The sequence below is a fragment of the Periplaneta americana genome, chromosome 13 (assembly GCF_040183065.1).
Source record: "Periplaneta americana isolate PAMFEO1 chromosome 13, P.americana_PAMFEO1_priV1, whole genome shotgun sequence".
Classification (NCBI taxonomy): domain Eukaryota; kingdom Metazoa; phylum Arthropoda; class Insecta; order Blattodea; family Blattidae; genus Periplaneta; species Periplaneta americana.
In genome coordinates this window covers 110,533,335-110,546,065 of record NC_091129.1, presented here as the reverse complement: position 1 = coordinate 110,546,065, position 12,731 = coordinate 110,533,335, and the positions used below count along the sequence as shown (strand labels likewise).

Sequence of the window (12,731 nt, the reverse complement as noted above, 5' to 3'; positions counted from 1 at the left end):
TGAACTGCAGAAGAGGTTAATTTTTTTTTCTCGTACAAGTTTCAGTCTACTCTTTTCTGTTTTTGGCTCAATTTTCAGCAGTTCATTTGCACTCTTTCTCCCACTTCATGCTGTTGGTTGTTCAGCCGCTGTTTCCCCTACCTTTGTAGCAAAAAGCTTCTCAACAATGTAATTTTATTCACTGGATTGGACTTATAACATCACAATACTACACAGAAGATGCAGCAGCTCCACTCCTACTAATTTATGCATTAATTTGTGTAAATTAGTGGAAATTAGCAAACATGAACAACTTCATTTATGTGACAACGTAGCAATGTACACAATCTCATAGCAACAACATGCAAAGCTCTCTTCAAACATTCATTACAGAATTTTGTTTCACACCATTAGACTCGCATCCTGTCTAAAGAAGTTTCTTTCGATAATAATAATAATAATAATAATAATAATAATAATAATATTATAATATAATCACAGATTAGCCTAATAACTTGCTCCAACTGCGAGTATTTTTTCAGTTTGTTAAGCATAATATGTTATTTGAAGTATACCTAAATATAAATTAGAAAACTGAAAAATTACAAAATGACAAATTTGAAAAATCCCCCAAGAGTCTCTTGAAGGCTATACTGGGTGTTCATTTCAAAGTGTGTCATGACGTCACTGTTGTGAGTCAGCGATTTGAAGCGAGTTTCAGCTTTTATGTCAGAGAAGTTGCCTATTACTCAAGGCGTTCAATCTGAACTTGAGAACGTGTATGGTATAACTTGAATGTCGTAGCAACAGATGGCGGTCTGTAAAGTCTGTGTGCTACTATAACCCCTTTCGAACTGTATTTTGCGCGGACAAGTCGTACGCAGGGTATTTGTTATCATCGATTGCGTACGGCAACATTCCGCAACACAAATCAAAATGCTCCGTGTCCATGTTGACCGTCCAAGTTAACAAATATGTAAGTAATCGTCTTAACCCTCTCCCCATATCCCGACAGTAAGAAAAAAAACTCACTTCAGTACGTGTTTCCAAACAGTTCACATTCTTGCCACTACTGGCGTTAACGTACGTATCGGTAAGTAATCTTCAGAATAAACGCCGTACTTGCTAGGCAACTTCTCTCGCATTTAGGTAATACACCTCTGCGGAAGTGTAGGAAGATTGAATTCTCTAGGCTCATCGGCTAGCCACATGACGACATACAGCGAGCCATGACACATTTTGAACTGAACACCCAGTAGTTTCCACTGGTCTTGCTCTGAATGCTGTGCAATGTAGTAAGATAGTAGGGCTGTTGTCTTCCTCTAGATCAACGTTCTTGAGTTCTTTTCCTGTAAGTTTGCAGAGTAAGTCCTTTTCTACAAACCCAGCATTTTTTTTTTTTCCCACCTTCTTCTTAGTCTCTGCATGTGATCCATTTGTCTTAATGTTGTCTATCATTGATATCTTCTTCTGTCCTGAACTTTTCTCCTATTCATCATTTCTTCCAGTTTGTAGTTATGGAAGATATGTAGAATTCTGTGGTCAGATATTTTATGATGTAACCACGTTTTTTCTATATTGTTTAAGTTTTTTTATCCCTATTTGTAATTTTTAATTCCATAATTATACTACGAGTATGTAACACAAAAGTCATTTGTTAAATGGAATGCACATTCTATTTGGAAATAACTACCAATCTTTCGTTTTTATATACATATTTATGTTTTGTGATTTAACCGTTAAGTAGCCCATGATTTGATTTCACTAAGTAGAGGTGGGCCCAAGACTTAGTGATGCGTGACCTTAAATCTTTCTAGCACATATCTGTTTGATATCATATCTCCATACTCGTGCATTGGCGTTAATTCCAGAGATTACTGTAGTTAGAACATTAACACTATGGATGTCAAAGATTTGATTTCCTGGGAAAGATAATATGGTTTACTACAGAGGATGTCAAACATAAGTTATGGGCATTCTTATCTGATATGGAGAACGCAATTTAAAGGGAGATTTCGATATGAGCACATTAACAGTTTCTTTGTTACAATAATAATTTGTTCGAAGTATTTTCAGTTATATACAGTGGCGTATACTGGTTAAAGGGTTTGGGCTACCGCTGACCCTATTATTACACAAAATATAACTAACAATTACTTTAATTTTAATTACTCTGGTAAAACTAATAATACAAAATTATTACATTATGTTATATTATAAACTTTTTCTTTTGTAATTTCCTTGGGCTACCGCCGGTAGCCCCGGTAGCCCACAAAATACGCCCCTGGTTATATAACATACAGTATATTAACACCAAAATTTTTATTCTTAATTTTGTGATGACATATGTTCTAAATTTTTACCATTATAACAAATTAATTACTTAATATTTTATTAAATTAAACAGATATATCTGTTCCTAAGAAGTGAAAGTGAATAGTGTCTGACGCTCAGCTGTTTGACAACGAAGTCATCTGCTATTTCGCAACTCAGTTGTATTGAACAATGCTAGTAACCTGCATAAAAGCTTTATACCAGTAGATCTATATGTGGTCTCTGTCGATAGATCCTTTTCATACAATGCACAATTTGATGATAAAATATTAAGTGCTTAGTTCATATGCTGTTTCTTGGTGTTAACAGATATACAACACAACTTAATGGTAAATTAATCCAGATTGAAATAGATTATTTTAACTTAATTTCAAGCTGATAGATATTTCTTAATAATTAACATTTATGCTGATGATGAAGTAAAGACATATCAAATTTACTGAATTATCAGTTTCGATAAGAATAATGTTTACTCATTGGTGCATAACTGCTTTGACCCACATTAGGAGGCGTGTCCATTTGGGCAACCTTTCACAACTAATGAAACAAAACACATTCCTAGCATGTTTGGCTTGGCCTGCATTGCTTGTTTGTTTGTTCTAGGGGTCATTCACAGCTGGGTTGTCTGACTGTGCGCTGCTCACTCTGCAGGCTGTCAACACGACGATCATGGCTCTCCTTTGAAGGCAAGTAAAACGCCTTTAGTCACTTTGAGAATAGTGGAGGAAGTAGCACCCTATACTTTGTAGTTTGTCAATGACAATTTCTCATATTATGTAGTCCTGTATTTAAATTAATAACTATTTTAAATGAAGGTCTGCTGCTGCTGTTGTTGTTATTATTATTATTATTATTATTATTATTATTATTATTATTATTATTATTATCATCATCATCATCTACAGCATCTAAAACTTTGAATGATATACTGAAGAATTTTTAAATGAATACATCCATTGATAAGGCAAAAATGATGGCATTTAAAGGTAAGTACCGCATTGGTAGCAAAACAATAATGAGTAATAGTATTTCAGAACAAGTAAATACCTTTAAATATCTGGATTGTACTTTATCATATGAAGATGAAAAATATGTTATAAAAAAACAACAAAATTTATAAAGTAACAGGATTATTACTTTCAAATCTACAATGGTTCAGAAAAATATTGCAGTGCAGAGCATATACTGCTTACGGCATTATGTATAACCAGTCATAGCATGCATGTTCTCTTGCATGTGAGGAAAGCGAATCAGCAGTGAATGACGTGATTTAGGCTTATAGTACTGTACAAATAGTGCGCCAAAGAGAGGTAATAAGAAACGTTATGTCGATCTTACCTTTTATCCAAGCATATGTTAAAAATGATGGTATTTGTCAGTACCGTAATTCGAAACAAAGTTGACAAAAGAAAATTCAATCTGACAACTAGAAAATCGCTATAATCATTAGCATATGTAGTAATAGGGGAAAAATGGTTAGGTTTCACCCTTTGGGTATAAAGTAAGGAGGCCTGGACTATACTGTATGTTTAAGTGTCCCAGATCATCTTTCACGATGTATGAATATAGGAGAAAAACAATTTGAAAGACAGTGCATAGTGACTTTTTCCCCAAAAAAAAGTCAAGACAAACTTTTTTTTTTTACTAAAGACATTACTATTTTAACGTAGGCTTACAGTTAAATTTTACAATTTTTACCAACATAAAGTAATCGAAATATTATCGAGTATGTATTATTTTTTAAATGTTTTTGGGTACTGTATTAATGTATTCACATTTTTGTTTTAGAGTACGGTATCACAGTTTTCAATGTAATTTTTAAGTGTATTACTTGAAAGAATTTGTCATTTTTCCATATAGCAGTAATAAAACAAATTTAGATGATTCAAACCTATTTTTTACGCAATGGAAAGATCCCAAGAATTTGCAACGAACTGGGATGCAGTTCCAACTTGTTCTGATCCATTTCGAGCTCTGGTTCAGTGTGTTCTGTTATACACCCTCCTAAAACTTCTCCCCATCGACATAGTTGTATCAAAGTTCATTGAATCTTCGATCTTGTTACGTACCACACATGGGACATGTGTTATTTCATGATGAAATGAAACAGTGTCTGTAGAGTGGCGTGCTACAAGTTTGAAGTTATTTTCAATTATTCAAGTAGATTTTTTTTTCCTATGAATGGTGCATAGTGGGATCGAAGATTCACCCGAAGTTCCAACTCACAGATTGTTTATCAAACTATTATTTGGAACTTGGTATTTCAGTTGAACAGAAACAGATGGGATAGCTCCAGAAAAAGAATAACTTTTTCCGTCTTTTTGATGCCATAAAAGATCCTTTAATGTGAAAATGTTCAAGAATGAACCTCTAGCTTTCTGTTTGCAATTCTGACGTGAAATTTTGTTCTTGTTGCAGGAGAGAATGCCTGAGAGGACTGGACGGCCAGCAACGATGAACCTGTTCCTTTATATCCGCCGTGTTATCTCAAAAGTTATATATTTTGTAAACTTGACAATAACTTGTATATAAGGTAAAAAAATAGAGACAAATATTTCAATTTATTATAAAAGATAATATATTTACAAAACAACAAGATACTCAAACGGCTGTGCCCCGCTCAAGATTCTGTTTAATCTCTGTAGTGTGCTCCCCATAGAAGCGTTCCAGCTTCTTGTTAAACTTCATGTTACGTTCATTTATGTAATCAATATCAGCATCATCATTGTGCATCCTTCGCCGACTGTACTTCTCTCGTTTTGATATCCTGCAACAGAAACCGAAGACATGTAAACATATTGTTACATTATCAGAAAGTTTGCTACTGCACGTCAAGAAATGAACATGAAATGAAGGAGAATTTAGGTTTTTCAACCTTGTGTTGAGGTGTAAATTTTGCTAATGTTTCAGAACTACTTATGGAATCTGCTCCATGATCTCATCCAAACCTGGAAGGACGACCTTCTGTTGAGTTTCTTATGCTTGGCTAGCTCAAGCAATGGAAGTTATGAAGCATTTAAGAAATTAAATCTCTAGAACTGAATGAAAAATCCAAAATCTTCTTCACAACCCAATCATTGCGAAAGTACTAGGCCTGATAACTGAACTTACTGTTTCTCCAAGTCTTCTACCATGTGGTCTATTCCCTCCTTTGTGTCCTGGTGCAGGCCATGAAGAATAGTATTCTGACCTCCGTAAAATGCTTCTCCCAGTTTCTGCTTCTGTTGTTCATATTGCTGCATGTCTGGTTTCATATTCTTCACAAGACGTCCATATTGTCTGCACATACAAAACATTTAACATAGAGTAGACTAGACCTAGATGCAGACACTAGTTTATCCTCGAAACTCCAGGTTATTGTGTAGGTTTCCAAAACCTTAGCATCAATTATAGAAACAGGTTTTTCTATATTCCTCTTCGAGCATTAGGGACTGCTCACAGAAATGCAGATATATCTGTCAGGAAAATTCGTCAACGAAATATCTTAATTTTATCTTAAGTCCCTCTCATTCAAGAATATTGTTTTATGTACTAAAATCAATTATATGGAATTCCTGTCTTTACTTTCCTTTCAAAACGAATCTAAGAATTTGAACTGTCAGCCACGAACACAAATAGAAACATGGTAACAATTGCACAACTAATGATGACACAACTATTAAAAAGTCTAGTTCATTTAATAGTGGTTTGAAAAGATTTTTCAGCAACGATTTCTAATCTACTGCAGTCTTATTTTTAACAGCTGTTATTGATTGTTACACTGGATCTTGAGACAAGTTAAATTAGCCTTGAGCATTCAGAATGACTCGTTGTACTACCTCAGATGCCTCACACTTTCAACTCTGTTTCGTTACTTTATGTAAGTTTTAACAATCTTGTAGAAGTCTTAAAAACTTCAAAATGATGCTAGAAGTCCGCCCTCTCGTCCTATGCACTGACCTTTCTGCTCTTACCCCACTCCACGTAAATATTGAAATTGCAACTAAAGCTTGTTTCAGAATAATTCCGACCAAATTTATTCCTTACTTCAATTATTGTTATAATTAGCTTACAAATTCCTTACTTAATTTATATGCGATTTCTGTGCATAAGCTGACAGTTTTTTCTTAATTTATTAAACTTTAATTAAAATTTTCATATTCCAGATTTATTAAAAATTTTTATTTAAAAGCTATGGATGCAGACTAAAGTTACCTGAAATGAACATGAGCTCGTGCTCAGGTACAGTCCAGTAGAGAAACTTTAGTTCCATCTTTCCGTTTTTGTTTCAGCTCTAGGTGATGCACAAATGTGAAATTAATAACTGTATACAAATTATATTACGTAATCTGTGGTGCAACAGCCCATGAAGGGCCAGGCCGACCATCAAACTGCCTCAGCAGAGGTGAATATTATAGTTGGTTTTCACAACTGGATTTTGCTACCTAACAGAGCTCCTCAAATTCATCACAATGCTGGGTGCGCACCAGTTCCATACACTGGCCGAAATTTCATGAGAGAATTTCTTCCCCCATCAAGATTCGAACCAGCGCTCATTTCGTAATGCAGGTCCTAGGCAAGATACCTTAGAACACTGTTTCTCAACTTTTTTTTTTATGATAAGTACCTTGTAATGTGGGTTGCAAGGAGTAGTGAAGTGCATTCCATACCTCTCCTACTCAAATCCCATCCTTACCTTCCCATGGTGCAACCTGTTTTGAATAAACGAGGCTCTGGGGACCAAGTCACAGCGATATAACAGTTCTATAAAAAATGGAGGAAATGCCATTTCAGCATGGTGACCTGCCAAGGCATGCATAAGCATTCCGTAAGTCATGAAGAGGGGATATGGTCACTAGAGTTGTCTGACAATCCTCGTCATATGGACTCACTAACCAATAGCAGATGTGGTCCTCCAAACAGTTTGGGTGCTGCATGTAGGTAATATAACCGCCAAAACATAAAAATATGGTGCCGACATTAAAATGATTGTACTTTTTGCTACATCACTCTACTAAACTTGAGTTAATGACTTCATTGCCAGAAACTCAGCATTAATTAACAACTACTTTAATGTGGTCCACTGGCTAAAATGCAGAGTAGAATGTATAACATAGCAATGTGAAACCTGTTATCAATTTAAAAAGAAAACAATTTAATTACGTTTTTATTTAATGCAAAAGAGTCTATGAAAGTTTAGACATTATTATCATTATCATTATTTTGTTCGTGGCCTGCCATTAACTGCTCTTCATCCTCCAGTTGAAAATGATTGCCTCAGAACATGATGCTATGTTACAGGATCCAGTTAGTACTCATATTTAATATTAATAAAAGCATTTGCTTATTATTTAAATAATGTGAGGCAGAAAGAAAGGGGATTTCCAACCTCGACTAAGTTCTGTGCACTCCAAATAAAAAATACTGGTGTCACGCAATTTACAAAAATCTAAGTCAGAGAAGCAGGAAACTTGCAGAGTGAATGATCAATAATTTTATCTTCGACTTCAGGTAAAGAGGGGACGGTTTGAAAAGGAAAAGCAATCCTACTCATTGTGATGGTTATAAGCTGACAACTGATTAACAGGACGCGAGAAGATATAAGTATTCACAAAAGAGAATGACAGAAGGTTTTAAAGCATGAACTGAAGAGTTTTCTACAATTTCTCACCTCTGTTGCCAATTTTCAGAAAATCAGTAAACTTATTAATTTGTAACAGTTCTAACAAGGACTTCTTCTTTCCTTTTTCACCTGAGAACTAAGGTAGGTAGATCCAATTTTCGAAATGTTATGTTTTCTATATTCCATCAACCATGAAAACAATATTTTGAAGTAACATTGACACACATTCATTGCATTTAACCAGGACTTCAAAAAGATTGACCTCACCTTGCAGTGGCTTGCTCGTAATCTGCAAATCCTATATCTGGGTTCTTCTTTTTCTTCTTCCTGTCCAATCGCTCAGCTTCAAGAGCATCAATGTGCAGGAGCTTAATACGATCATAATCTTCACCCTACAATAGAAAAGCTCAGGTAAGTAACAATACAAGCTGCTTCTTTTGTTTAAATTTAAGCTGTATCTGTCATCTAGACCTATGTATATTAATATCATAACAATGTCTCCAGAGATTGCAGATCTCTTCTACATGACTTGTATTTCAGATTTGCTGTATTTCCATTAATACTGCACGTTTCATGCCTTTCCCAAAATGCACCAATTGCAAATGAAAAGTTAGACATTTAAGAGGACTGGGTAGTCTGAGTGTATGGCTGTTGTGTATAAGTGAAGAAATTTTGTTATTACTCTTCAACTTTTGAATCTATCAATTTATAACTTTAGAGTATACACACAATATTTGCAGGTATATTTAGGTTTGTAGAATATCTTTCTACCTCACATACTTGATTTATAACAATTTTTAAACCTGAAAAATATTAATTAAATTTAAATTAAAAACATGGGTATTTAGAAATATTTTTATGTTTATTTATTTTTTAAAAAGTCATCTGCCCAAAGCTTTTGGGTTGCCAAAAACACAAAATATATACAATAATAATAATTGACACAAATTATAATAAGTACTGAATCAAGGTTAGTTGGAGGCCATATGGAATAAGACCTTTGGGGAGGCCGAAACGTAGATGGGAGGATAATATTAAAATGGATTCGAGAGAGGTGGAATATGATGTAGAGTCTAGATTAATCTTGCTCAGGATAGGAACCAATGGCGGACTTGTGTGAGGGCGGCAATGAACCTCTGGGTTCCTTAAAATCAATAAGTACTGAGTCAAGGTTATGCGGACAGAAAACAAGACATTTTGTACACATATACAAACACAAACTAAAAATAAGGGTGACTATAATGTTTGATATAATTGGTTTTTGAAGTGACTAATTTTGAAATGATGTCTTGAATTACAAAGTTTAATTGTGGGATGGTACCCTTTGCTTCAGTCATTAATCCATGCACTTCTCAGACACCTTCCATGTGAAATTTTTCCTCGAAAATATAGAATAGTGGATTCCCACCTCACATACTTTGGTCTGATTCTGATTTATCTCAAACCTAATAGTTGGATCCAGTACAGAATCTTTAGCATTTGTCTTGTCTAGAGCCACGATATCTGCTCTTCTAATTTCCTGCCTTCAGACTTAATATAGTGTACCTCTTCATGGATAGCTCTTTGTTTAAGAGCTTAAGTTATTATTTCAAAATAACTCACTGTTAATTCTATTCCACGCTGTAATTATCTACTATGTCAGCAACTGCATACTTGTCCCCCATCCCAATTAGTCTGTTAGAGCATAATTCCCATTAAGTAACCAGTCATTATACTCTTTGCGTACATTGTCATTATATTATTTGTGTACGTTATTTTTAAAGGGTTTAAATCTACTTATAACAGTGTCTAGAATCTGAAGCTGAAATGTCACCCACCCTGGGATGATGATAGTCGGTGTTCATTTCTGCTACCTAATTCTCGATTTTGTCAGCTGTGTGGCCAGAAAGTAATCTAGAATTAACATTCCTTCCTGTCCACCGCTGTGGAGTAATGGTTAACATGTCTGACTGTGAAATGAGTGGGTTTGGATTCAAATTCTGGTTAGGACAAGTTACCTGGTTGGGGTTTTTTTTCCTAGGTTTTCCCTCAATCAATCGAGAATTGCTGGGTAACTTTCGGCCTTGGATTGGACCTCTGGCTTATTTCGCCATCATTTCTTCATATGTCATTATCATTACCATAGCCCAGGTTATGTTCACGGTGCAACGTGCTGTATACATAGAAGTGTGCCACTATTCGGCAGGAGCGGTAAGTACAATAAGCCTTGAGCTGCAGTGTAAGCCTACTTTCCTTAACAAAGCACCTGATCATCATTCTCACACAACCTTGAGGAGTAGGCTGTAATTATAATAGAAGTATGTTTTTTTTTACGTCTGCCATTGAGGGAAGGGAGGAAACTGGTTTTTACAAGGATGTCTTTATGCAAAAAAAAAAAAAAAATTCTATCATCTAGGCCAATAAAGATTTGTTTTGATAAATATTAGCCGAGTGTACTGTTTGTCAAATTATAAGTTTCTCAGCTTTCTAGACCAGAGATTCAAGTATGAAAATACAACTCCAGATCTAATACCATGGCAATCATATGACTTTTGGAAATGATTGGTTAATTAACTGATAATCCGACTATCTGATCCAGCATGTTCTAGAAGAATGTGTCAGACTTGAAGCAAGCCTGAGTCAAGAATTGCTACACTAGACTCTCGCTAATCTGGCTTCTCATCCGGCCTCCTCATGCACTTCCTATTACTTCTACTGAAATAGTTTTCTGGCAAATTTGCACTGGTACCATGTGTTACTTATAGGCTACATGTATATACTTACATTATACATATAGGTACATGCGCCAACCCGTAAAAAACATTCTAGATTAGATTTATAAGTGCAAGTGAAGTGGTTGTTGCATCTTATAACATTAAGTTTAATGATATTTTAAGCACTCTCACTAATCCGGCATCCCTTTATGCAAGAAATGGCCGGATTAGCAAGAGTCTATTGTATTTTCATACGTTATGACCGAATGTAATTATATTCCGAAGGATGTTAGTTTATAGTCTTCATATACCTTTTCTTCAGCTTGTTTTCTCTTTTCATCATCATTTAGAATCCATTCTGCCTGCCGTTTGCGTGCTTCCCAATTTGATGGCAATTTGTTACGTTTGTCTTCTTCCACTACTTCTTGATGATTCATTTGCCGAGCTTCATTCTGAAATAAAAATCAGTTATACAAATGAAGAAGAGATTTAAGGAAATGCCAATCATTGCGTGAAAGATCTATATTAAAATTTAAGCAATAAAATACAATAAGTACACGAAGCTACCGATTAACTTTTTTAGGTGCCTAAGTATATAACATTATGTTATCACTGAATAGATTACAATTAAATAGGCCTAAGCAAATTTATCCCTTCTTTTTTATGATTTCATTTCATTTGGATGACATATTGTGACTTTACTAGTAGTTATATAGTGAAAAATACAGCTCTAGAAAGCCATGGTAATGTATTGAATTGCTCTACGTTCCGAAAGGTACCTAATGCAGTAAATCAGAAAATGGAGTTAATTTACAGAATAAATGTTGGGGGGGGGGGGGGCGCTTCAAGCTCATTGGGACTCCCATATTATACATAGAAATAAACCTACCTAACTTAATCCAACCCCATTATCATGTTAATCTTGAGCCTAGCCAAGTATTGATACCAATTCACAAGAGAGTTTATTGTGGAATAAAGAACTGGAAGAAAATCACGTTCCATTGACATGTCTTGCATATCCATATACACTACACTTGGATTGCAGTGTCAGGGATAAATGTCATTTTACAGTCGCTTGACATTTGTATCTTAGAGAGATGATTATGATTAGTGCTGCAACTAGATTAAGATGACGTGCACATGCAAGGTAAGATTAAGCTTAACAAATTATGGGAATTAATACTTTAAGTATAATAAGAAAATATGGAAATTCTTATATACTGTATACACACACACATATATATATATATATATATATATATATATATATATATATATATATATATATATAAAAGTACTATTGGAAGATAAAGCACTATTTGGATGAGCTCTAGGTTATTTGTATAATAATAACAAATCTTACTCTTTTAATATGCAGATCTCTAAGTCGTTTCATACGCTCTGCTTGCTTTTCTTTGAAGGATAAAGTTCCTGATCCTGAAGCTGCCATTCTTATTAAAAGATATTTTTGTATGCAATATTAACACTTGAAAAAAAAAAAAGTACTTTCAACAGGTTGTAAGACCGTTTTATCTCTATTATTAAAAACTTTCACCCTTGTACATGTTTTAATACAGTGTCTACTAATAAACACACTGTTATTTGTCTATGACACTGGCAGCTCTTATTATGTATAGTAATATATTTCCAGACATAACCAATGCGACCATTGCGACATAGCCAACAAAACAATAAAATTAATTTGTGTCTGAATTTCTTAATTTCTAGTAATTAACAAGATTTTCACAAATACACTTCTGACATATGTTCTGAAAATAAACTAAGGTCATTACTAAAGAGTGTATAGGGCGAATTAATCTCCTAACACATAATTTAGAATTGAAGAGTTTTCAGGCACTTTCAATATTACTATTGGCCAACATGTAAAATCGACCACTGTAATCAGTGCCTCCAACATTGATATAATGCAATTTTTTTTTACAAGTACAAGACTAGAATTACGTAATTTTCTGTGCATATTTGTTGTATCGCAAATCTCTACTTTTTGACGGAGAGAAATTTCTCTTATTATACTGTTGTACAATTAATATTATTATGAACACCTTTAATTAGAGGAAATGCTTTAAATGGGCGTCATAGTCCTGATGTTACATTGTCTACCG

At 34.4% G+C, this 12,731-nt stretch overlaps 2 protein-coding genes across 8 annotated transcripts in view; one reads left to right on the top strand and one right to left on the bottom strand.

Annotated features, from left to right (window-relative positions):
* LOC138712253 (TGF-beta-activated kinase 1 and MAP3K7-binding protein 3-like) overlaps window positions 1-4,866 on the top strand; it is a 110,068-nt gene extending 105,202 nt beyond the window's left edge. For all 7 annotated transcript variants that reach the window (XR_011335680.1, XR_011335679.1, XM_069843831.1 and 4 more), the window contains 2 exons: window positions 2,917-2,999; window positions 4,732-4,866. Coding sequence is in view for 5 of the 7 variants with exons in the window: in XM_069843831.1 (XP_069699932.1) it covers window positions 2,917-2,999; window positions 4,732-4,745 (97 nt within the window). In the remaining 2 variants the exon portion in view is untranslated. The remainder of the gene's footprint in view (window positions 1-2,916; window positions 3,000-4,731) is intronic.
* Window positions 4,856-12,456, bottom strand: LOC138712255 (pre-mRNA-splicing factor Syf2). Its single transcript, XM_069843834.1, has 5 exons — window positions 11,972-12,456; window positions 10,920-11,060; window positions 8,183-8,307; window positions 5,425-5,592; window positions 4,856-5,080 (listed from the first exon to the last, which is right to left on the bottom strand). The coding sequence occupies exons 1-5, from the start codon at window positions 12,056-12,058 to the stop codon at window positions 4,915-4,917; spliced, it is 687 nt and encodes a 228-aa protein (XP_069699935.1). The 5' UTR covers window positions 12,059-12,456; the 3' UTR covers window positions 4,856-4,914.
* Between the last annotated feature and the right edge of the window lie 275 nt (window positions 12,457-12,731).

Excerpts from the sequence above, each read along its gene's own strand:
- LOC138712255 (XM_069843834.1), bottom strand. The coding sequence starts at position 12,058 with ATGGCAGCTTCAGGATCAGGAACTTTATCCTTCAAAGAAAAGCAAGCA. Across the intron at positions 8,308-10,919 it reads GAAAACAAGCTGAAGAAAAG|GGTGAAGATTATGATCGTAT; the intron begins GTATATGAAGAC and ends TTTCTATTGTAG. Across the intron at positions 5,081-5,424 it reads GTAGAAGACTTGGAGAAACA|GATATCAAAACGAGAGAAGT; the intron begins GTAAGTTCAGTT and ends TTTCTGTTGCAG.